Source organism: Pelophylax lessonae (assembly GCF_965119305.1).
Source record: "Pelophylax lessonae genome assembly, chromosome: 8".
NCBI lineage: Eukaryota > Metazoa > Chordata > Amphibia > Anura > Ranidae > Pelophylax > Pelophylax lessonae.
The window spans coordinates 150,756,706-150,783,132 of NC_138775.1; the positions used below are offsets into that span (position 1 = coordinate 150,756,706).

The window sequence follows — 26,427 nt, forward strand, 5'->3', positions numbered from 1 at the left end:
TTTTTTTAGTTCAGTTCTCAGCAGCTCTCAGACTAAAATTACCTCCTCTGCAGCCAGTTTATGAAGCTGAGAAGAGAGAAAAAGATTTCCCCCTGCAAACAGCAGAGATACATGTAAAAGTGGGAGGGCTGCCTCTAATCTCGTGAGATATTGTAAGATTACAGTGCAGCAGAGTTTAAAGTTGAAACCAAAGTTTAAAGGAACATGTAAGGACGTGTATGCAATTGTATATTTTATATAATATATATATTACACACACATACATGCACACATACATATAAACACACACACCTCAAAAAAGTTAAGGTACACTTTGAAAACACATCAGATTTGTATGGCCCCCATGTGCTTGTCTGCATGCCTGACAACGTCTGGGCATGCTCCAAATGAGACAGATGTTGTCCTAGGGTACTCTTGCCCCATGAAGACGGACATTGTTGTGCCCCAGGAGAAGGCCAGGATCCACTGCACCAGAGCAGGGTTTGACAATGGGTCCAAGGATTTCATCCTGATTCCTAATGGCAGGCAGGGTCTATGCCTCCCCAGACCATCACTGACAAAAAACAGGTCGTGCTGAACGATGTTCCAGGATGCATAACATTCTCCACAGCTTCACCAGACCATTTCATGTCTGTTACATGTGCTCAGGGTGAACCTGCTCTCATCTGTGAAAAGCACAGTAGTGGATCTGCCAATTCTGGTGTTCAAGGGCAAATGTCAATCGTGCTCCAGTGTCGAGCACAGGGCCCACTAGAGGATGTCTGGCCCTCAGGTCACCCTTATGAAGTCTGTTTCCACACCTCATGCTATCAGTAGTGACCTTAGCCAAATGCAGAACTAGTGAAAAACAGCAGAAAAAAAAGGAGAAGGGAAAAAAAATTTCAGTGGCCTTCACTTGTAAAACCATTCCTGTTTTGGGGGGGTCATCTCATTGTTGCCCATCTAGTGCACCTATTTCATGAACACCAAAAAGCAGCTGAAAATAAACAACCACCCCCTCCGCTACTTAACTGAGCAGAGGGGGTTGTTAATCAGGTTTAGCTGCTTTGATATTATTGAAATTACCAAAAGGTGCACTAGATGGGCAGCAATGAGACAACCCCCATACAGGAATGGTTTTACAGGTAGAGGGCACTGGCATTTTTTTTCCCCTACTCATCATTTCTGTTTTGCATTTGGCTAGGGTCAGTGTCAGTACTGGTATGATGAGGTGATACTTGGACCTTATAGAAGTTGCACAGTCAGTCCAACTCCTCTAGGACTGCACACCAATACGTGCCATTGCCAGAAGATTTGCTGTGTCTCCCAGCGCAGTCTCAAGAGCAGAGAGGAGATTCCAGGAGACAGGCAGTTACTCTTGGAGAGCTGGACGGGGCCATAGAAGGTCCTTAACCCATTAGCAGGGCCAGTATCTGCTCCTTTGTGCAAGAAGGAACAGAATGAACACTGCCAGAGCCCTACAAAACGACCTCCAGCAGTCCACTAATATGAAGGTTTCTGATAGTTTGGTCAGAGACAGACTCCATGAGGGTGGCCTGAAGTCCTCTAGTGGGCGCTATGCTCCTTGCCGGGCACAATGGAGCTCGATTGGCATTTGCCATGGAACACCAGAATTGGCCGGTCTCTGCCACCGGCGCCATGTGCTTTTCACAGATGAGAGCAGGTTCACCCTGAGCACATGTGACAGACGTGAAAGGGTCTGGAGAAGCTGTGGAGAATGTTACACTGCCTGTAACAACATATGACTGGTTTGCTGGTGGGTCAGTGATGGTCTGGGGAGGCATATCCATGAGGGGACGCAAAGACCTCTTACAGGCTAGACAATGGCACCCTGCCTCCCATTAGGTATTAGGATGAAATCCTTGGATCCATGGTCAGACCCTACGCTGGTGAAATGGGTCCAGGGTTCCTCCTAGTGCTTTACAATGCCTGGCCTCATGTGGTGGGAGTATGCAGCTAGTTCCTGGAGGATGAAGGAATTTATACAATTGAATGGCCCCTATGCTCACTTGACCTAAATCCAAAAGAACACCTCTGGGACATGTTTTGGTCCATCTGACGCCACCAAGTTGCACCTCAGTTTATTCAGGGGCTCAGTGATGTTCTGGTCCAGATCTGGGAGGAAATACTCCAGGACACCATTCATCATCTCATTAGGAGCATTCCCTGATGTTGTCAGCCATACAAACTACTAAGAACCATTTTGAGTTTCTGCAATGAAATTTCAGCAAAATGAATAGCCTGCTGCATCATTTTTTCACTTTGATTTTTGGGATATCTTTGAATTTAATTCTCTCTAGGTGGAAAATTTTAAATTTCCAATAAACAATGTGGCATCCTTTCGTTCCTAACACATTACCCAGTCTATATCAGTATAGATATGCAGCATATTTTTCCCAGTTGAGATCGGATGTGTTTTCAAAGTGTGTCTTTATTTATTTTAAACAGTATATATAATAGGTTTTATGTTAATTTTTAACCCACTGGTGCTGATACAGTGGGTACGGAAAGTATTCAGACCCCCTTAAATTTTTCACTCTTTGTTATATTGCAGCCATTTGCTAAAATCATTTAAGTTCATTCTTCTTCCTAATGAATGTACACATAGCACCCCATACTGACAGAAAAACACAGAATTGTTGACATTGTTGCAGATTTATTAAAAAAGAAAAACTGAAATATCACATGGTCCTAAGTATTCAGACCCTTTGCTCAGTATTTAGTAGAAGCCCCCTTTTGATCTAATACAGCCAGGAGTCTTTTTGGGAAAGATGCAACAAGTCTTTCACACCTGGATTTGGGGATCCTCTGCCATTCCTCCTTGCAGATCCTCTCCAGTTCTGTCAGGTTGGATGGTAAACGTTGGTGGACAGCCATTTTTAGGTCTCTCCAGAGATGCTCAATTGGGTTTAAGTCAGGGCTCTGGCTGGGCCATTCAAGAACAGTCACGGAGTTGTTGTAAAGCCACTCCTTCGTTATTTTAGCTGTGTGCTTAGGGTCATTGTCTTGTTGGAAGGTAAACCTTCGGCCCAGTCTGAGGTCCAGAGCACTCTGGAGAAGGTTTTTGTCCAGGATATCCCTGTACTTGGCCGCATTCATCTTTCCCTCGATTGAAACCAGTCGTCCTGTCCCTGCAGCTGAAAAACACCCCCACAGCATGATGCTGCCACCACCATGCTTCACTGTTGGGACTGTATTGGACAGGTGATGAGCAGTGCCTGGTTTTCTCCACACATATCGCTTAGAATTAAGGCCAAAAAGTTATATTTTGGTCTCATCAGACCAGAGAATCTTATTTCTCACCATCTTGGAGTCCTTCAGGTGTTTTTTAGCAAACTCCATGCAGGCTTTCATGTGTCTTACACTGAGGAGAGGCTTCCGTCGGGCCACTCTGCCATAAAGCCTTGACTGGTGGAGGGCTGCAGTGATGGTTGACTTTCTACAACTTTCTCCCATCTCCTGATTGCATCTCTGGAGCTCAGCCACAGTGATCTTTGGGTTCTTCTTTACCTCTCTCACCAAGGCTCTTCTCCCCCGATAGCTCAGTTTGGCCGGACGGCCAGCTCTAGGAAGGGTTCTGGTCGTCCCAAACGTCTTCCATTTGAGGATTATGGAGGCCACTGTGCTCTTAGGAACCTTAAGTGCAGCAGAAATCTTTTTGTAACCTTGGCCAGATCTGTGCCTTGCCACAATTCTGTCTCTGAGCTCTTCAGGCAGTTCCTTTGACCTCATGATTCTCATTTGCTCTGACATGCATTGTGATCTGGAAGGTCTTATATAGACAGGTGTGTGGCTTTCCTAATCAAGTCCAATCAGTATAATCAAACACAGCTGGACTCAAATGAAGGTGTAGAACCATCTCAAGGATGATCAGAAGAAATGGAAAGCACCTGAGTTAAATATAGGAGTGTCACAGCAAAGGGTCTGAATACTTAGGACCATATGATATTTCAGTTTTTCTTTTTTAATAAATCTGCAACAATGTCAACAATTCTGTGTTTTTCTGTCAGTATGGGGTGCTATGTGTACATTCATGAGGAAGAAGAATGAACTTAAATGATTTTAGCAAATGGCTGCAATATAACAAAGAGTGAAAAATTTAAGGGGGTCTGAATACTTTCCGTACCCACTGTATATAGGAAGAAAGAAGTCACCAGCTTCTCTCCCAGATTCTCCACCTATGAGCTGCAGAACCTGGGATGGAGAGATTTCAGTGTAACAGGCAGTGAGATCTTCAGATCTCACTTTCATAAACTGGCAGTTTGTGACAGAACGGTCATGTACTGTGATGAGGAGTAGAGAACATGTTCTCCGCTCTTCGTCCCAGCTACATAAACTGGTACACACCAGAGATCAGCCATGATTCTGAGGTTCACGGCTTTTCTCGGGTTCATATATAAACGACAGAGTGTAGGTGCAGTCAGAGTGTAGGTGCAGTCTCTCCACCCTTCCCTATGTACTGCTGGCAGATGAAGAACGATTTTTAACACAATCTGCACTTTTGGGTGTAGAAAAAGAAAGACAGCAGATACACAAGTAAAACTTTTGTAGGAAGATTTGTTTCATCTCTGTATCACCTGAGGCTATTCACTTCACTGGGTATATATAAGGGTTTACAACCACTTTAACACTTGAAAAATACTGCTATGCTTGAATGTTCTCAGGCTACAAGGAGCGTTTGGTTTATTTAATGGCATTAGAGACTGTAGGGAGTCTATGATTCAGGCACATTCTGTAGCGAGATAGAAGTCACATTCATTACAAGTGTTCTCTTGTCCATATAAAGGCTAGGCATAGTAAGAATGTTTTTAATTAACATACACAAGAATTTTTATATTATGATGATCCTATATAAACACAATGGTGCAAAATTTAGAAGAAAAGTGCTCAAATTGGAGATGAAAAATGTGTCCACAGTGATTGGTCAGCTCTCCCTTTATTCTCCCAGTAATTAAAACAAAACATTTATTCAGTCAGTGTAGGTATGTGTTTTTTTTTTTTTGAAGATTTTATTTTCTCCAGGTGTATATAAATCACCCTATTTGTACACTCAAAATTTTTAAAAAATTAAAATACATTTCAGAAGATAGACTACAGGTATTTAAGCTGTTCTGCCTGGCAAATAATCTATATTCTTGTCCATAAGGGTCTAAGATTTACACTTCTCTGCCACACAATAAAACTAGGCCTTGTCCCCCAGCCTGTGAATGAGCAGTGATGGAGAAGCGGCAGACTGATGAGCTCATCTCCCTGTCACTCTACTCTCCTTCTGTCAATATGTTCTATGTTAACAAGTCAGCACAGCTGATTGGCTGCTGGTGCTGCCATTCCTTCTCTCAGTCTGAAAATTCTCCCAGAGTGCAGCTGTACATGGGATTTCAAAAGGCTGATACCAAGTCTAAATAAAAAATAAGAATGTATTAATAAATACAGAGATGCATTTATTTAATAACTGCTCTGAGTTCAGCTTTAAACTCAAAGACAATGCCAATAATTAACTGTATGTGGTCCAGTAATGGTTAAATTCTGCCTGATGAGCTACTGCAGTGTTTAATCAGCAGACACTCTTTTGGATTTCCCAGAGAATGCAGGCCAGTTTGCTGATGAATAAAGCCCCGTAACACACGTACCGATTGTCGGCCGTAAATGTTCGGCCAACGTCCGTTCGGCTGATTGTCGGCTTGTTAGTATGATGCTTCCGACAACCGACTGCGACTTTTCGGCCGAACAAAATCTGGTCTGCATGCTATAAAATTTTTGTTAGCCAACAAAGAACGGCCGATTGTTCCTCAGTCAGTACAGATTTCGGCTGACAAACATCAGATGAGCAAGACTGGGCATGCTCAGAGAAGAAAAAACACACGGAAAGTAAACCAGCACATGACATCACTTCTGAAGTTGGTTGTTGTTGGCCGACAAAATTCGTGTGCAGTCTAGAGCACATTTCAACCAACAAAACAACACTGGACAAAAGACGGCCGATCAGTCGGCCGACAATCGCTGCGTGTGTACGGGGCTTAAGGAACATCAGGGAGTAATAGAACAAAAAATTGCATGAACAAATTAGTCCTAGATAAAAACAAACATGGGTTTCCAAGTTGGAACATGACACACAAGGGCAGCTCATATTTGCATTGTTCTGCTACTGCAAGCAACACCTCAAAAATAAATACATGAAGTCAGAGCTTGATGGAAGTAGGATATTGTGACATTTCAAACAGCATTGTTTGAGCCAAAAGCATTGCATGCAGTAAAAGCAATGTTAGCGATGATGCACCCCAAGGGCCAATGTACATAAATCCCTGAGCTATCAGAAAGAGGTTATGGGGGAGAAGGGGAGGTGATAAATATTACCTCCTCTCCATTAAAAATAACATTTTTACACATGCTCAACCTCTACATTTTTTTTTTTTATTGCATCCCAAAAGTAGGTGTTGGGCTTTACTAGGAGAGCCTTCAAAAACACAGTTTGACTTTTGAGTATATCCTCTGTTCAGAGAAATCCAATTAATATTTTACAGTTAACCTTAAAAAAAGGTTACCTCCACTTTTGCGGGGGAAAAAATGAGCAAATAAAAAATAAAGCATTGCAGAACAAGTCATATTTTCATGGATTAAAAAAAATAAAAAAAAAACACAGATCTTTCCTTTTCAATCTGCAGCTCTGTAATTTTCTGTAAAATGCAATGCAATATGGCTACCTGGAGGCGTTCCCTACACAAAACACCTCCTCACCTGATATGTCATTTCTTACTTGCGTGATTGGCTTACTAAATTTCCCAGAAGTCTGTACTAAAATACAAGTCAGCTTTTGAGTATCCCCCCAAGAAAAAGGTCATTCTCCAAAAGGAAAATCACATCTAAAGAGATGGAGACCTCAGGGCTCTGCAGGTGCAGCAACAGCTGATTGATAATTATAAAACCACTATATCATACAGATTCACTCTGAACGTGGAAACAGACAAACAGCTATTCATTCAGAGTAAAAAGGTTTGGGTCTGCAACAAAGTTTTTTTTTTTTTTTTTACAAAAAACCCTGCAATGTTCACAGATCACCCAGAGGGCAATGTTTTTTTCCTCAACAAAAGTGGAGTTACTCTTTAAGCTTTGCATTATGTTAGCCCAACATAACTGTCCTTTACAGCAACATGGGCAGCATCAAGTAACAGTAAAGAGCTGAGAAAAGAGCACAAGTAGAAAATTTCCCAGGGGGAGGATGCACAGGATCCAGCAACAGTGTGGCAGAGGTGAGATGGACTAAAGGAGGGACAAACAGTGGATGTGGATTGTGAAGAATGTCCTCTGCAAGTTGTCATGTCCCCAAACCTCTGGTGATTCACTACAAAGTGTCAGCAAGAACAACTCTAGGGGGTATAAGAACATCCAGCAAAAACATGTGGTTTACCATTTGATAAGCTAAAAGGTGAATTATTCTATGAAGTAACCTGTTTTTTGGGGTGTTCACATTCGGCCATGTTAAAGCTGCTGTTCAGTATGAAGAGCAGGCTCCCAGAGATGCCCAAATATAAGCAGGGTTTTAGTACCACTGCCTTCCCCCAGTTGGCGTGCCGCTGTTAGCATGTAAAGAAAGATTCACATTCTGACAGTGATTCCCCTTCCACCTCCCACACATTTCTACTGGCTAGTGAGGCACACCACCAATGAGTAATGGCCCAGTAGAAAATGGATGGGAGCCAAGAGGGAGCAGCTGAGCTCCAGCACTAACTGTCAGAGCTTACTTTATCAGAACTCCTCGGTATGCAGACAAAGCTGAGTGGTGTAGACAACTCTATCATGTTTCCCCGAAAATAAGCCCAGGTCTTGTATTATTTTGGCACCAAAAGACACAGTAGGGCTTATTTTTGGGACAAATCTTAACTTGCAATGTGCGGTCTACTCTCCCCTCTCCCTCCCTGCCTGCCAGGAATCCATTGTGTGAACTGTTTGTAAAATCCTAGAATCCACTCTTTTATTATTTTATATTATGTCCAATGTGTGTGTTCCTGTATTATAATTGTGCCAAAAACCTTAGTTACAGAGCCGCTCGGTGCTTCCGTGACCCGCCAGAGCTCTCTTCTCTTAGTATTATATCATGTCAATGGGTGTGTTCCTGACTGTATTATAATTGTGCCAAATACCTACATTACAGTGCCGCTCAGCGCTTTCGTGACCCGCAAGAGTACTCTTCTCTTAGTACGGTATTATATCATGTCCAATGAGTGTGTTCCTGTATTATAATTGTGCCGAATACCTTCATTAAAGCGCCGCTCGGTGCTTCCGGTACCCGCCGGAGCGCTCTTGCACGCTCTGAGCACTGCAGAGGGGAGGGGCTGAGATCCCCCGCTGACAGCTGGGAGAAGAGGAGGAGAGCAGCGGGAGATCAGCTAGAGTGCCGAGCAGCCCTGTACCCAAGGTATTTGACAGAATTATATTACAGAAACACGCACATTGGACATTATATAATACAGTAATAGAGTGGATTCTAGGATTTTACAAACACTTTAAAACTAGGGCTTATATTGCAGCCCTCCCCGAAAATCACAGTAGGTCTTATTTTCAGGGTAGGTCTTATCTTCGGAGAAACATGGTAGGTACCTGCTACCTTGGCTTTACCTGTTTTTTCAAATACATGCAACAAAAAATCTGTTTTTAACCTAAAATTCCTGACTAGTTGGAAAGTGTACTGGGAAGTTTTGTATTTGTTTGTGTATCAAACCACATGTAGAATTACCTTTAAGGCCCCGTTCACACTGGGGCGACGCTACTTCCCGGGGAGACCTCCGAGGTCGCGGCGCGCTGCTCGCACAGCGACCTCGGAGCGGCCGGCACAGACTTCATAACATTGAGGTCTATGCAGGTCTCTCCGGGTCGCCCCAAAGAAGCTCCGGACCCTTTTTCTAAGTCGGAGCGACTTGTGTCGCTCCTATTAGAACGGGTCCATAGCTTCTCAATGCAAGGCGACCTACGGCGACCTGTCAGGTGACCAGGTCGCCTGACAGGTCGCCCCAGTGTGAACGGGGGCTAAAACAAAGGCACCTTGAGAATTCAAATATCACATTAATTTTATCGTGCCCTCTAACTTTTATAATAAAAATATTACCAAAAATAAAAATTAGAGATACGTGATTGACAATAATATCCACGCTATGGAGAAAAAATTGGTGTATATATATATATATATATATATTTATTAAAAATACTTTGTTGCAGGCATTTATCGGGCGTCTTTGGAGGCAGGCATGACTTTTTTTGGATTTAGTGTCTGCCCGATAAACGCCTGCAACAAAAACGCCCAGGTGGAGCGGAGCCCCATCCCTGTGCTACTAAAAATTCTAAGAAAAATGATCTTTTTTTCTGGTTATGGACATGCTACAGAGCTGAAACTTCACAGGTACACTTTTTAGACCCCCCCCCCCCCAGACACTAAATCCAAAAAAAGTCATGCCTGCCTCCAAAGACGCCTAAAAAATGCCCGATAAATGCCTGCAACAAAAATGCCCAGGTGGAGCGGAGCCCCATCCCTGTGCTGAAACTTCACAGGTACACTTTTTAGACCCCCCCCCCCCCCCCGACACTAAATCCAAAGAAATCTAATTTTTTTTTCCAACATTTTTTTCAATAATTGGCTCTCTATCAAAAACGACAATTTTTAAGAACTTTTTTTGGTGTGATTGAGCATGACCCAGAACCATCATATTCTGATTGGCCAAATACAAAGTCGTACAAAGTCGTCTATCATACAAGTCGCGCTGTATCCGCGCAAAGTTGCAATGAAAGTCGCGATAACAAGTCGCCCCTTATGAGGAGACTTTCTGGTCGCGTCAGTGTGAATGGGGTCTAATTGTTATTTTATATATTTCTAAAATACAACCAGCAAAAACCAGGTGATAAAACAAATGTGTTTCTTAGTGAATTGACTTTATTGATCTCACCATTTTAACAAATGTGCGCCATTTACTTCATATCTAATATTTTACTTTGATGAATTTACTTACTTTATGCAATATTTCTGAAAAATGATTTCTGAAAAATGAGTAATCTTTAGTGATTTGACCCCAAAGCACTAAAAGTATTTTGTCCCATCTTCTTTAACTGTATACAGTAGTTTGGAATATGATGTTTGTTGTGGTTTGTTTCATGCATGTCTCCATCTTTAAATATTTAGTGACATTTTGTATGCCATCGCTTTTTTCATAGACTGGGCTCATTTACACTGGTAGCAGCTCTTGCCACCTCCTGAAAAGTGATCTATCATGGATCACATTTCAGATGGCAGTTGATTGGCAGGAGGGAGATGGTCACCAACTCGCTCCCTTTTTTAACTATGGAAAGCCCCCACTGCTGCACTGCATGTGCATGCATTGCACGTGCTTTACTGGGTGTTTGCAACACAACCCTATTCACTTGAATATGTCATGTTTGATGACGATATCGGCCATCGAGCATGACAGTGGCTTTAATTTGGGCTGAAAAGCAAATTATTGCAGCCGCGACATGTGCACAACACCCTCAGACTGCTGTTTTAGGTTAAGGAAGGAGGGGGCAAATGATTTTTGTGGTAAAACTAGTCTTTTTTTTTTTCATAATTGAGCACAGCAGACCTAGGGCAGCCCTGGGCACCTAAAATGAAATGTTATTGTGCTTAAATAATATTTAAATTAAATAAGTATTAAAAATTTATAAAGTAAAATTTAATTGAACATTTATTGAAATTAAAAAAAATAGAAATAAAATAGGAGCACCAGGAGATTCAGAAAAAAAAAAATCAATCTTTGGGCACAAAAGCAGGTTTTTTGGTGCAGAGCAGCATAAGATGTCAATCACCCTTACAAAAGAGTAGGTCCAAAAGTTATCAACCGTTTGCAGCCACTGTTTAGGTATTCTGACAGCCAGCACTAGGGACTGTCAGAATATAATAGCCCAGCAAAGGGTAAGTGTGCAAAATTCAATGTTTATCAATTTCCTTATATCCAGTATCTCACAGAAGTGAGTACACCCCTCAAATTTTTGTAAATATTTTACTATATATCTTTCCTGTCACACTACTGAAGAAATTATACTTTGCTACAATGTAAAGTAGTGAGTGTACAGCTTGTATAACAGTGTAAATTTTCTGTCCCCTTAAAATAACTCAACACACATGGGAACCCATTGATTTTAACAAAAAAAAAAAAAAATGTATGACGCGGCCTAATGCTGTATAAGCAACGTTTAGCAGCCTTTAGCGGCGTCAGACGTTTTTACAGCTGTAACTCCGGTAATCAGAATGTGCTGGCCCTGGGACTTTTTTTGCAGCTTAAAAACGCCTATGCCACTTACAGCTTCAAAATGTCTGTGTGTGCATGAGGCCATGAAATAACATGGAGGGGCGTTTTTAAGCTGCAAAAAAAACATCTGACACTGTGCGTGAGGCCTTAATATTCACTAGATATTTCAGTGGCTGTCCATTATACCTTCATTATAAATTTTGTTGTTCCCACAGTTGTTACATGAAGCCAATCCAGTGCAAGATACAAGATGGATTTAGACAGCTTACTATAAGTAATGCAGTAGCCATTTTTTTTTTTTTTTTTTTATAGAAAAAAAAAAAAAAAAAAGAAAGAAGAAGAAAGAAGAAGAAAGAAGAAAGAAGAAGAAAGAAGAAGAAAGAAAGAAAGAAAGAAAGAAAGAAAGAAAGAAAGAAAGAAAGAAAGAAGAAAGAGAGAAGAAAGAGAGAAGAAAGAGAGAAGAAAGAGAGAAGAAAGAGAGAAGAAAGAGAGAAGAAAGAGAGAAGAAAGAGAGAAGAAAGAGAGAAGAAAGAGAGAAGAAAGAGAGAAGAAAGAGAGAAGAAAGAGAGAAGAAAGAGAGAAGAAAGAGAGAAGAAAGAGAGAAGAAAGAGAGAAGAAAGAGAGAAGAAAGAGAGAAGAAAGAGAGAAGAAAGAGAGAAGAAAGAGAGAAGAAAGAGAGAAGAAAGAGAGAAGAAAGAGAGAAGAAAGAGAGAAGAAAGAGAGAAGAAAGAGAGAAGAAAGAGAGAAGAAAGAGAGAAGAAAGAGGAAGAAGGGGGGGGGGGTCACAAAACCGAAATTCACGAGATTTGACACTTCCTGGGAACAAGCTCATGATTATATACAAAGGCAGACTCTGACTGGCTGACCAGTCTAAAAGAAATTGTTTTTGACTGGTTAAACATATTTCCACTGCCCCACCTTCATATGAGTGATATTTTACCACTACTCCTTCCTCCTCTACTATATGGTAACAGGAATATTCAAATTCTCTGCTGAGCCAGACTTTAGGTATGTACTGGCTGAATGTTTTGGCCAGAGGTCAATCTGCAGTAGACCAGTCTGCAAGTCTCTATGTACGGGCTCCATAAGCCCGTTTGTCTCCCATTTCTCCCAATTCTGATAGGAAATGAGGTTTCAGGTGACATACTGTAGATCTAAAGTTCAAAGAACTCAGAGATGACCTTCATTATTTTTAAACAGGTGGTATATTTCCCATGATAAAAACACTCATTTACTGTGCTTAAATAATACAGACCAAGTGTTTGGATGGAATAAAAGTGATCTTGTATACATACCATATAATTGCCATATGCATGATCAAACATTTCCAGCACTTGAGCCCTGAAAAAAAATGCAAAAAACTCAAATGTACAAACAAAATGTGTGCATTGCTTATCCATTACCTTGTATAAAACATCATTATACAATTGCATGCTTAAAGTTACTGTAAACAAAAACTAGTAGGATTTAAGAAATATTAAACTTTGCATGTACTGAAGTCTAAGTAATTCATTTTGCTTACAGTCTTGATCAATTCAAAATCGAATATCAACATTTTTACACCAACACCTTAACGAACACTGGCCAAAAACTATTTTGACACGTGCAAAGTAAAAATAAATCCACACTAATTACGAATATCCCATGTGTCTAGGCTGCAGCATTATGTACAACTCTGACTTTCATTCTACCCTGTACAGTGCGGTCAGCGGCAATCGGAGTATCGGGCACTGCGGGTCATTCGCCCTCCAGCTCCTCCATTCCATCAGGGAGCGCTGATAAATAAATCGATGAAAAAGCTGCAACTAAAATCTGATTACCCAGTGAGGATAATTAAGTGTACAAATGATTATAATGTGTAGTGCGCTAATTCTGTGAAACTTATAAACATAAATATGTGAACAATAGTGACACCAATGTCATTAATAAATAGGGTGACATATAAAACATAAAAGTCCATGAAATTCATAAAAGGTCCATATATGCAACAGTTCACATAAGTCCTTGAATGAAGAGATCCCAATACCAAACAAGTGATTTCAATGAAAACAAATAAGGAAAAGGTGTTTCAAGGTGCAGGTATTCCCCTTACCAGACGGGTAAAAAATAAGGTGCAATACATCTCCAAACAAAAAGATGCGTGCAGTGATATAGAAAGCCCAGCTCTGCCCACCTCGTGGCCGGTTTGAGAGTAGATAAACTCTTACCAGATGACATAAAACTTAAGGTGTATGGATAACTTCTGGATATCTTTCAGCTCAATGGTAATGACCGTCCCCCAAGCTTGCGGCTCCCTGTTGTCCCTTGGAAGTGAAACTTCATCCAGGTGTTCGCAGGTGAAAGGGACAACAGGGAGCCGCAAGCTTGGGGGACGGTCATTACCATTGAGCTGAAAGATATCCAGAAGTTATCCATACACCTTAAGTTTTAGGTCATCTGGTAAGAGTTTATCTACTCTCAAACCGGCCACGAGGTGGGCAGAGCTGGGCTTTCTATATCACTGCACGCATCTTTTTGTTTGGAGATGTATTGCACCTTATTTTTTACCCGTCTGGTAAGGGGAATACCTGCACCTTGAAACACCTTTTCCTTATTTGTTTTCATTGAAATCACTTGTTTGGTATTGGGATCTCTTCATTCAAGGACTTATGTGAACTGTTGCATATATGGACCTTTTATGAATTTCATGGACTTTTATGTTTTATATGTAACCCTATTTATTTATGATATTGGTGTCACTATTGTTCACATATTTATGTTTATAGGTTTCACAGAATTAGCGCACTACACATTATAATGCTTTTCAATGGATGCAACGTGCTCTGATTAAAGGAGAGATTGTGACATTCACCAACCCATCCTCCAATCACAGAGTGCATTTTACCTTGCCAAATACCCAGTACCACTAGATAAGAAACTTTGATCCACAGCTATTTGCTATGTAAAAGCTGAAAACCAGCAATCAGCTAAATGCACAACAGAACGTAGATCTAAAACCAAAACTATTTTTGGGTACAGCAGAAAATGGTTTAAAAAACAACCAACAGAAGTGCATTTACCTTTTGATAATAACAACTGATCAATACACTTTGTTGGAAATATTTTTTTCATTAACCAATCTACAATATTGTTCTGCATGTTCTGTAACTAAAGCAGGCCATAGACGATTCGAATTTCGTACGATTTATCGTTCGATAAACGAAAGCGGCACTCGTGCACATCATCGAGTGTACCATCAATGTGAGCCGAAAATCGTACGACAAAACACTATTTTTTGTGCCTTTTAACCACATCTCTACCGGACACACTCCCTACTGTTCTGTGTTTTGTTAGGCGAAATCATACAACTCCCCCACTAATGATACGAAATTCGGCCGATTTTCGCAAAAAAACCCAACATGTTGGATATGTGAATTTTTGCTGTCGTACGAAAAATCGAACGTTTTACATACCACACTAACGATACGAAAATCGTTTGATAACACTGCCATTTACGATTTTCGAACGAAATTCGAATCGTCTATGGCCTGCTTAAGTCAGCAACTGCACCACTGCATATTCTGGTTAAAGTGGACCTTGCAATAAGTGGTCTATGCCTTTTATTGCATACAACACCATCTTCAATTACCAAGCAGAAAGAAAAAAAAAAAAACCTAAAAAACATATCCTTTCCTTGCACCTGGCTTCCCCACTGGAGAGGGTGGCATCCCAATTCCTCCAGCAGTAACCCGGGAATACTGAGCATCCTAAATGTCATATGCTAATATTGCAGCTTAGTACCAGCTTTGTGTCTCCTATCTGCCATACTGAAGGTTTAAAGAGCCTGCATTGTCTTTATAGATCGTCACTGACCCACTGCCCACTATGTTAAAGTTTATCTATGGTCATTCATTTGCACTTTATATTTCAATTATTTCTAGCCTACTCCTAATTATCTGAACAATCTTCAAGTTTATAAATTTACTTTAAGATCCTCAAACATTTACTTCCTTTAATTCTGTGACACATAGTCACCATGACCGGTGAGTAGGCACTGCTGTGTCACAGAAATTCCCAGGGCCTGCCTTCTGAAATATAGAGAAGCTGAGAGATGTACTTTCAGGAGGCGGAGTCAGCTGAAATCACTTGGAAGACTTTTGGAGTGCGTTTTGTAACGCACCTTAAAGACATTAAAGTTATACATACGTTGGTGCACATTGGTGTCAGCATTAGGATTTTTTTGCAAGTATGAACCTAGCCCTACTAAAATCCCCAAAACAGTTCCTAAAAATATGAGCAAACCACTGTAGCATTACATAGCAAGACAGGCTTATCCTAGAACCTGCACTAGATCTGGGAGTCCGGTGATAGAAGCTCTATGCAGTAAATAGGAGCCATTACATATCACATTACAGTTGTCCTGACAAGCAGAACTAAACTTCAGAACATACTCATCACAACCTTTCAGCGATGCAACCTTCCCTTTGCCAGCGGTTATCATCTTCACCCCAGCTGCTGGGTTTTTGGCCTCTTGATTGGCCGGCGGGGCATGACGTCGCCCTTCGCATGCACATGGCAGTCAGTCATTCTGGCATAGCCGGAAATGCACGTTGAGCTGTGCATGTGCAGCTCAGTGTACCTTCAATAGAAAACTGCAAGCATAGCATGTCTCTTCTGCAATAAAGAGCTGCAAGCTTGCAGTTTTCTACAAGTTAAGTTTAGTTCCACTTTAAGACCCAAGACCAACCTATAACCACTAACGTTATAAAGAGAGGGGACTTAAAAAAAGGACTACATAAAAAAAAAGGCGACAGTCCATAAAAGTTAATTCAAAGGAATGTCCATATAAAATATACTATACAATAAAAGGATTGTAGGAGGGAAGGAGAATAAGGGGGGGGGGGGCAGCAAACTGACTGATGGATTATTAAAATTTAGCCAGTAAAGTGCTTTCCAAGGGCTGCAAATAACGATTATTTTGTCTGTCGACTAATCATAGCGATTATTTTTCCGATTAGTCGACTAATCTAACGATTATTTTTATTTTATTTATTTGCTTAAATCGGAGTGTACTTTTTTGATTAGCTAATTAATCCTTTGAATAACTTTACATGATACGTACAACTTCTAATATAATATTTCAACTTTTTTTAATTTTTTTCCAAAGAAATACTTCAATGTGGTTGAAGTTTTTACAGTATACAAAAATGAAGTGGCAAAAATAAAATGTAAAAAAGGGAACAATTTCTGGCCCCCCCATTATACAGGATTTATTAATCATATCCCACCAGACTAGTCTGCATTTTACAGTGTGGGAGAGGGGGTAACCTTCCATTCCTCAGGGGGGGTGTTAGATGTTGGTAACCGCTCGACTTTCTTTATTGGGGAAGAGAGAGATGGAAGCTGCTGGACTTTTCCATTATTCTAGTACGGGGGTGATGATGGTAACTGCTGGACTTTTTATTTATGGGGGAGGGGGTGATGGTAGTAACTGCTGGACTTTTCCGTTATTGGGGATTGATGGTAACTGCTGGACTTTTCTGTTATTTGGGGGGGGGGGGGGAATGATGGCAACCGCTCAGCTTGTCCCTCATGTATAGAAAGCTGCAGGAACATGCAATCCCCACCGCAGCCAGGACACAGGAAGCCCCCCCATTATGACACTGGTATAGAACAATGGATGAGGAGCCGGGCAGGACTGATAACGGACGGTGACCCGCGCATGCTCCTCCGGGAAGCCTCGTTTAGTATTTTAGCAGAAGCTGCCGATAGGATTTCCTCAGGCAGGCGGGCAAGAGTTAAATGATTTGGCATACAATTGAGGTATGTGGGAACAATGTAAACTGATGCCTGCATGATTACCTTATCTCCCAGTCTTTTCACGCCTCAGTGTCAGTCTCATGCACTCCGAGGAGGGGGAGGAGAACGGCCGGCACGAGCAGGGGGCGTATTGACATCACGTGCGACATGTCAACGCCTTTCACGCATGTCAACGTAATTCTGTAGTCAACGTAATCGATTACGTAGACGAGTCGTTGCAGCACTACAAGAGACGTCCATTTAGGATTTCGGTCATGAAATTCAATGTAGGGGGAAAAGGAAGGATAACAAGGGAGGGACAGTACAAGGACTAAAGGCACGCTTGGCACTTAGGGCTGAAGCTCTTTTCAGGAGGTAGAAGCCGATTCTGTAAAGCTAAGGATAAGGAACAGAACAGCGCCTCTAAGGCACTTGAAAAAGTAGTGCGTATGCTCAGAAACACGTTGTGTCTTCAGTGTCCTGACTACGACAATCGCCTCCCTTGACGCTGCACTCCACCTCCGTCATCCATAACGATACGGAGCAGCCGGTCTTTCCTCCCTGTTGCATCGCGGTTGTTGCTACTTGAATTGACGTGCATGTACTCCACCGGGAAGCCAACTCTGATCTATGAGCCTTTTATCTTCTCCCTCTTGTGAGGGTTTCATTGTTTAAATCACCCATCCTGTGCTAAAAAAATATTGCACTTAGGAGGTGCTTTTCTGTTTTCTCCTTATCCTCAAATAAATCAAAAAAGGCCCTCAAACTGAACCCATTAATAGCACAGTAAATCCTTCTTAGAACAGTCACATGACAATGGGTGGAGCCATGCCAATTTTTTCCTTTACACCCCAAACAGCCAAATGCACACCAGGAACCACTGGTGTATAGTATAGAATACACCAGTGATTCTTATACTACTATAGAACTATTGATTTCAAGCTGTATATAGCAGAATACCAAATTATAATGTAGTTATAAACAGAGAAATAAGCTAGAACGTCATAATTCCGGTTACTAATTTCTGCAGCTTCTTATATCGGTCTGTTCCGGCCAAAGCTGGTGCCATTTTTGCTGAAACCTCCTAAAGCCTTATCCTCCTGCACTTTCTCCATTTTGCAAATGTCAGTGTGGGAATTTCACGCATGCGCAATGAAAGTAAGCCAAGTATTGGTAATTCTCATGCGCAATGAAAGTAAGCCAAGTATTGGTAATTCTCATGCGCAATGAAAGTAAGCCAAGTATTGGTAATTCTCATGCGCAATGAAAGTAAGCCAAGTATTGGTAATTCTCATGCGGAATGAAAGTAAGCCAAGTATTGGTAATTCTCATGAGGAATGAAAGTAAGCCAAGTATTGGTAATTCTCATGCGCAATGAAAGTAAGCCAAGTATCGGTAATTCTCATGCGCAATGAAAGTAAGCCAAGTATTGGTAATTCTCATGCGCAATGAAAGTAAGCCAAGTATCGGTAATTCTCATGCGCAATGAAAGTAAGCCAAGTATCGGTAATTCTCATGCGCAATGAAAGTAAGCCAAGTATCGGTAATTCTCATGCGCAATGAAAGTAAGCCAAGTATCGGTAATTCTCATGCGCAATGAAAGTAAGCCAAGTATCGGTAATTCTCATGCGCAATGAAAGTAAGCCAAGTATTGGTAATTCTCATGCGCAATGAAAGTAAGCCAAGTATCGGTAATTCTCATGCGCAATGAAAGTAAGCCAAGTATCGGTAATTCTCATGCGCAATGAAAGTAAGCCAAGTATCGGTAATTCTCATGCGCAATGAAAGTAAGCCAAGTATTGGTAATTCTCATGCGGAATGAAAGTAAGTAAATAAGTCTTGTGGGATTTCACAAGTGTGCTAAGGAAACAGAATGATGTAAAGACAGAACATTGATGTACAGATAGGCAGAACACTCCGTGTGCCATCATTGGTGCGCATGAGTGAGTGACGGTATGGACAGATGGAGAGAGCAATATCTCCTAAGCGGCATGTCTTGAAAATGTTTTAAAGACGCCAAATAGTAAGTTAGTCTACACTGTTTGAAACTGAGTTGAGCTGTCCCTCTAGGGCAGTGAAGGCAAACCTTGGCACCCCAGATGTTTCGGAACTACATTTCCCATGATGCTCAGCTACACTGCAGAGTTAATGAGCATCATGGGAAATGTAGTTCCAAAATATCTGGGGTGCCAAAGGTTAGCCATCACTGCTCTAGGGTTTACTACTGCTTTAATGGTTATATTTACTCATTGGGTCCCAAACCTGAGTCATGGATATGAAATAAATGGCTCCATAATGGCAGCCTAGATTTGCACTACACGCCAACAGCTCTGAATTGACCATTTAGACACTGGATGGAAAGGAATGATTTGCATGGCTCCATCTTCTGTCATAAACGGAGCAATATTCCTTTCATTTTTGGTATATGTGATAGAATGAGACATGTAAATACCTAGCTAGCCATAAACGAATAGAAAGAATTATTTCGTTCAGCCTACATAAAAAAAAGGTGTGGATGGAAGAATCCCTCCTGCTGGACACTATGCATCAGGGTGTAAATAACTTTACACTACAACCCACATATACAGTATATCACCATACATGAGGATAAAGAGGGTTTCAGCCTGAACAATCCCTCTAAGTGACTCTCCTAGGCTATAGGGCTGTGTGTTTCTATTAATGAACACAATGTAGAGTGACAACTCCAGTTCTTGCATGCAAAGCTGACTCCATAAGAAGCTGTGAGGAAAAGAAACCACCCTGAAACTGGAAAACGAGTGCAGTGATCATGGCACCAGCTTAAAACAAACAGGAACAAAGGAAAGGATTAAAAGATAAAGAAGCTGCATACCCAGTAAGTGATCAAATCAGCCGCAAAAAAGTGCTTACAAACTGAGGGTTTAAAATTACTTTAGGAGTAGTAGAAAGAAGGAAGTTTTTTACAATTTCACAACATATGGCTGATAAGCAGATGATGGTGTCTGGGGTGGAGACAACACTTATGGTGGCAGAGAGAAGTGTCCGAAGTTCTAGCACAAATGGACACTACTGAAAACAAGAAAGTTTGATCAGGCAAGCATTGTAATGGGGAGCTTTGGAAATGTTGTGCTTGGAGAGAGATAATTCGTTTACAATTTCCCCAAAATCCTTCGCAATAGAGAGTGTTTTTGCATAGGACTAGACTCAATACCCAATGTGACAATGCTCAAACCTGGACATACAGCATGTCCCCGAGGACTGATTTTTTGTTTGCCCTAGACCTGGAAGTTTTTTTTATTTTAGGTGGCTGCAGCAGTGAAGGTGGGGGCTGGGGGGTAGTGCTATGTACTCCACTGTGCTATACATGGACTAGTGGTAGTCCATGCTCAGTAGTAGGATGACTAGCTAGCCATTATTAGGGTTACCTGTACAACAGAGTGGCTTACTAACTATCTGCAACCTTTAAACAATGATCTGGGATTCATCAGAAAGAAAATCCAACTGAACTTCTGAAAAGTAATGATGCATTATCTGCTCACTGGACAAGGTTGACAGCTACTGTAGTTTGTGCAAGAAAAATGTGACATGAGAATAAAAAACCTCAACAATGGCAAAATAAAGTGAATTATATGACATTTTGCATGAAGCCTATGGCAGGTAATAGAAGGTACGGGTGTGGTGGGGCAGCGACTGACTTTATGTTGAAGTCCAAGCTATCTGTTTTCTAAATAAAATGTGCTGTGTAAAAAAAAAGTTAACCAATGAGGTGTATCTTACTGCTACCATTTCTTTACAATTTACACTTCCATTGAAGCCAGACAGTATAGCTCACACTACACTTCCAGAGCAGACGCCTCCATACACAGAAGCCGTACTTCATTTATCCACCCCACCTCTCCCCTTGCCCATTCACAGACTGCCTTATATTTTCATTACTGTTACATTAGGCATCTCGCAGGGAAGGATCACTGATAAAAACCTCCTCAGATGTACAGCAGCTGCAACATTGCTATCAGTACAGGTGCCTTCGGGGAAGAAGGTTCACTTCACTGTTAGCGGGTCTGAAGTAAGTGGGGAAAGAAAATCCACTGAAGACACTCTTCCACAGTGACCTCCAGTCCTTCATTCTGCCATGAGCCAGCCAGCCTGCTACATATTCCCCCAGCCCCCCTAAGTACCCCCATCCCCCACAATGACACACTACAGTTCAAACCTATCCAAAGCCCCTAGTGCATTTCTCCCACAGAGCACCCCTCCTATTCCTGAGCATGGAATGCCTTTCTTATTACTTACCACCAACACCTGTGCATTTTCCCTGCATACTGACCACTGGCACTGAGGCATTTTACCCTTCTACTGACAAGGGGGGGGGGGGGGGGAGGTTTTCCCCTAATAGCAACACCAAGGCATTTTCCCCTCATACCTACCACTGACTCCGAGACATTTTCCCCTCATACTTACCACTGACTCCAAGGCATTTTCGTCTCATAGTGACCAGTGTTAATTTCGTCGACTAAAACCGACTAAAACGTTTTCGTTGACTAACACAATTCAGATGACTAAAATACGACTAAAACTAAAATGGCATTTTAGTCAAAAGACTATAACTAAAACTAAATCGAAATTTGCTGCCAAAAATTAACACTGGTGCATGCTCAAAGCATAAATAATAACATATTAGATTTTTCACTCCAGGACCAGCAGTAGTATATAATGAGTTTGGAAATTGTAGAGAAATGCTTAAATAATGCATTGCAAATTACAATTGAACTACACCCATTTGATTATAGATGACTAAAATGAGTTTTAGTCGACTAAAATGTAGGGCGTTTTAGTCGACTAAAATATACTGGAGTTTTAGTCGACTAAATACGACTAAAACTAAAACACTTGCAGAAGACTAAAATAGGACTAAAACTAAAATGCCATTTTAGTCCTAAGACTAAGACTAAAACTAAATTGAAATTTGCTGCCAAAATTAACACTGATAGTGACACCAGAGCATTCACCCTTCCTAGTGGTGACCACTGACACCAGGGCATTTTCTTCTCATAGTGACGCTGGGTCATTTTACCTTCATAGAAACACCAGGGCATTTTAACTCCTACTGTCCACTTACACCGGGGGGGGGGGGGGGGGGTTCCCCTCCTAGTGATTACTGACGACGTGGCATTTTCCCCTCATAGCAATACCAGGGAATTTTTCCTTATAACACTTGCAGAATGACTCTGAGGAATTTTCCTCTGGTAGGGACACCAGATCATTTTCCCTTTCTAGTGACCACTGACACTGGGGCATTTTCCCTCATACTGACCACTGACACAGAGGCATGCAGTTTCCCCTCATACTGACACCAGGGCATATAACTCTACTAGTGAATACTGGCGCCGGGACGTTTCCCCTTCCCACTGACGCCGGGACGTTTCCCCCATTCCTACTGACGCCGGGACGTTTCCCCCATTCCTACTGACGCCGGGACGTTTCCCCCATTCCTACTGACGCCGGGACGTTTCCCCCATTCCTACTGACGCCGGGACGTTTCCCCCATTCCTACTGACGCCGGGACGTTTCCCCTTCCCACTGACGCCGGGACGTTTCCCCTTCCCACTGACGCCGGGACGTTTCCCCTTCCCACTGACGCCGGGACGTTTCCCCTTCCCACTGACGCCGGGACGTTTCCCCTTCCCACTGACGCCGGGACGTTTCCCCTTCCCACTGGCGCCGGGACGTTTCCCCTTCCCATTGGCGCCGGGACGTTTCCCCCATTCCTACTGACGCCGGGACGTTTCCCCCATTCCTACTGACGCCGGGACGTTTCCCCCATTCCTACTGACGCCGGGACGTTTCCCCCATTCCTACTGACGCCGGGACGTTTCCCCCATTCCCACTGGCGCCGGGACGTTTCCCCTTCCCACTGACGCCGGGACGTTTCCCCCATTCCTACTGACGCCGGGACGTTTCCCCCATTCCCACTGGCGCCGGGACGTTTCCCCTTCCCACTGACGCCGGGACGTTTCCCCTTCCCACTGACGCCGGGACGTTTCCCCTTCCCACTGACACCGGGACGTTTCCCCCATTCCTACTGACGCCAGGACGTTTCCCCCATTCCCACTGGCGCCGGGACGTTTCCCCTTCCCACTGACGCCGGGACGTTTCCCCTTCCCACTGACGCCGGGACGTTTCCCCTTCCCACTGACGCCGGGACGTTTCCCCCATTCCTACTGACGCCGGGACGTTTCCCCCATTCCCACTGGCGCCGGGACGTTTCCCCTTCCCACTGACACCGGGACGTTTCCCCCATTCCTACTGGCGCCGGGACGTTTCCCCTTCCCACTGGCGCCGGGACGTTTCCCCTTCCCACTGACACCGGGACGTTTCCCCCATTCCTACTGACGCCAGGACGTTTCCCCCATTCCCACTGGCGCCGGGACGTTTCCCCTTCCCACTGACGCCGGGACGTTTCCCCTTCCCACTGACGCCGGGACGTTTCCCCTTCCCACTGACGCCGGGACGTTTCCCCCATTCCTACTGACGCCGGGACGTTTCCCCCATTCCCACTGGCGCCGGGACGTTTCCCCTTCCCACTGACACCGGGACGTTTCCCCCATTCCTACTGGCGCCGGGACGTTTCCCCTTCCCACTGGCGCCGGGACGTTTCCCCTTCCCACTGGCGCCGGGATTTTCTCCTCCTAGTGACCACTCACCATGGTACTTCCCCCCCTCCCCAGCTCATTTTTCCCCTCATATTGATGATGGGATAGTTCCCCTCCTTTTGATCCCAAGATATTTTCCCCTCATAATGATCACTGACACTGAGGTATTTTCCCTCCACTATAAAACAGAAAAAAGTTTATAATAAGATATCATACATAGGGATGTGAGAGTCAGGAAGTGTGAGGTACCCGGAAGCTGCTCCTGGTAATGATGAAATCAGTACAGATGTGATCTCCTCCAATAACAATACCACCTCCTCCCAAACTGACACACACACCCCACCATTCTCCCACCTGAGCTGTGACTTCTCCTCCTTGGTCATAGCAGCATGCCCCGTCCGCACCAACACCTGGCACATGAGGTAAAGGAGCAGATGTCTCCACACGGTGCCCCATGTCCGGGGTTCTTCCGCTGAGAAGCTCATACTGGAGTCCAGGCTGTCCGTATCCGCTAGGCCCGTAGTGAGCGCATTGTCCAGTAAGGAGATGCCTGAGTGTCTCCGAGGCCTGTGTATCCTGGGCCTGGCCAACCGAGTGTCGCCCAGCTTCAAGTGTCACTCTCTGCCACCAGCTGCCCGCTGCTTCCGGCTTTCAGCAGCTCTCATGACGTGCGGGGACGGGACGAGCGTGATCCAATCAGAGACCAGCGTTCTGCCTGGAGTCATAGATGTGACGTGGAGCCGGAGATCCGGTGGGCGGTGACACAAAGAAGGCAGGATTCTTATTGGAGCAGGAGTATGTTTATTCCTGGGCAGTGTGTGGGCCGGGCTAGGATGGATGTGGAGGTGGTCAGAGAGCAGTATACACGGATCAGTAGGCTACAGTGTGACTGTATATAATGTCCGTTTATGGAACCGAGAAGAGCAGCGACCATGATGATCACAGCTTACCTTGGATCATTTTTGGTTTATAAAACAGAGATGATGGAGAACATGTTCTCTGCTGATCATCTCTGCACACAGAGAATCTGTCACTGACAGATTATGAAGCTGCGATCTCTGCAGAGCACTTCACTGGCAAAGTGTGCCAGAATTCACACTCATAGGTTCACCAGCCCAAAGGTGGAGAATCGGGGAGAGAAGACAGAATGGGGGGACCCCTATTATGGGATAGAGAATCATACCTTTGACACTAAACTAATTAGCCAGAACACAGCGTTGCCTTGATTAGTATTAGCCACTAGGAGGGGGTACCTAGATAGAGTGAAAAAGACTACGGCTTCAATACGGGTGATCTATATCAGCTGAAGAAATAATATCTAGACTGGTCTACATCACCAGCCGTTGTCACAAGATATCTACTAATATAGAAGTCTATATATCCAGCCTACTATCAATATCCCCACACACAGCAAGAAATATCGGTATTGCTCGGTCTCTCTGGCCCTGACGAAGCCCGATGCAAAACGCGTTGGCTCATTGGGACATTCAAACCGAATATCAACAAAGACTTCTTGCACCAACATCAGCTTGAAGCATGTATTATTCCCTTATCAGGGATATATTTCTGTGCTGTTATTTTTAATGTTTTTGGTGAATATATGGGGGATTCTCGTGTCTTTCAGTGATCCCTCATGTACACACTATACTTTTTATGGAATCAATTCAATAAAATGTTCTACTTTAAAATATGGATTCTTGGTTTTCCTTTTTCCAATTGACCCTTAAAACCCATACTTTCTCTACGTTGTGATATAACCCCCAAGACAGTAAAAATGTCCCCCTGCCATATTTATGTATATATACAGTATCTCACAAAAGTAAGTACATCGCTCAGGTTTTTGCAAATATTTTATTATATCTTTTCATGTGACAACACTGAAGAAATGACACTTTGCTACAATGTAAAGTAGTGAGTGTACAGCTTGTATAACAGTGTACATTTTTCTGTTCCTGCAAAATAACTCAACACACAGCCATTAATGTCTAAACCGCTAGCAACAAAAGTGAGTATACCCCTAAGTGAAAATGTCCAAATTGGGCCCAATTAGCCATTTTCCCTCCTCGGTGTCATGTGACTCATTAGTGTTACAAGGTCTCAGGTGTGAATGGGGAGCAGGTGTGTTAAATTTGGTGTTATCGCTCTCACTCTCTCATATTGGTCACTGGAAGTTCAACATGGCACCTCATGGCAAAGAACTCTCTGGGATTCTGAAAAAAATAATAGTTTCTCTAAATACAGTGCCTTGCAAAAGTATTCGGCCCCCTTGAACTTTGCAACCTTTTGCCACATTTCAGGCTTCAAACATAAAGATATAAAACTGTAATTTTTTGTGAAGAATCAACAATAAGTGGGACACAATCATGAAGTGGAATGAAATTTATTGGATATTTCAAACTTTGTTAACAAACAAAAAACTGAAAAAATTGGGCGTGCAAAATTATTCAGCCCCTTTACTTTCAGTGCAGCTCTACAGAAGTTCAGTGAGGATCTCTGAATGATCCAATGTTGACCTAAATGACTAATGATGATAAATAGAATCCACCTCTGTGTAATCAAGTCTCCGTATAAATGCACCTGCACTGTGATAGTCTCAGAGGTCTGTTTAAAGCGCAGAGAGTGTCATGAAGAACAAGGAACACACCAGGCAGGTCCGAGATACTGTTGTGGACAAGTTGAAAGCTGGATTTGGATACAAAAATATTAAACATCCCAAGGAGCACTGTGCAAGCGATAATATTGAATTGGAA

The 26,427-nt window shown here is 42.8% G+C and overlaps 1 protein-coding gene across 2 annotated transcripts in view; it reads right to left on the reverse strand.

Moving 5' to 3' along the window:
• EDEM3 (ER degradation enhancing alpha-mannosidase like protein 3) overlaps positions 1–24,376 on the reverse strand; it is a 116,971-nt gene extending 92,595 nt beyond the window's left edge. Inside the window, exons 1-2 of one of the 2 annotated variants that reach the window (XM_082265425.1) lie at positions 24,032–24,376; positions 12,563–12,608 (exon numbers count right to left, since the gene is read on the reverse strand). In XM_082265425.1, coding sequence (XP_082121551.1) covers positions 12,563–12,608; positions 24,032–24,162 — 177 coding nt within the window. In that variant the 5' untranslated portion in view covers positions 24,163–24,376. The remainder of the gene's footprint in view (positions 1–12,562; positions 12,609–24,031) is intronic. The other variant, XM_082265426.1, reaches the window with a different exon arrangement.
• Between the last annotated feature and the right edge of the window lie 2,051 nt (positions 24,377–26,427).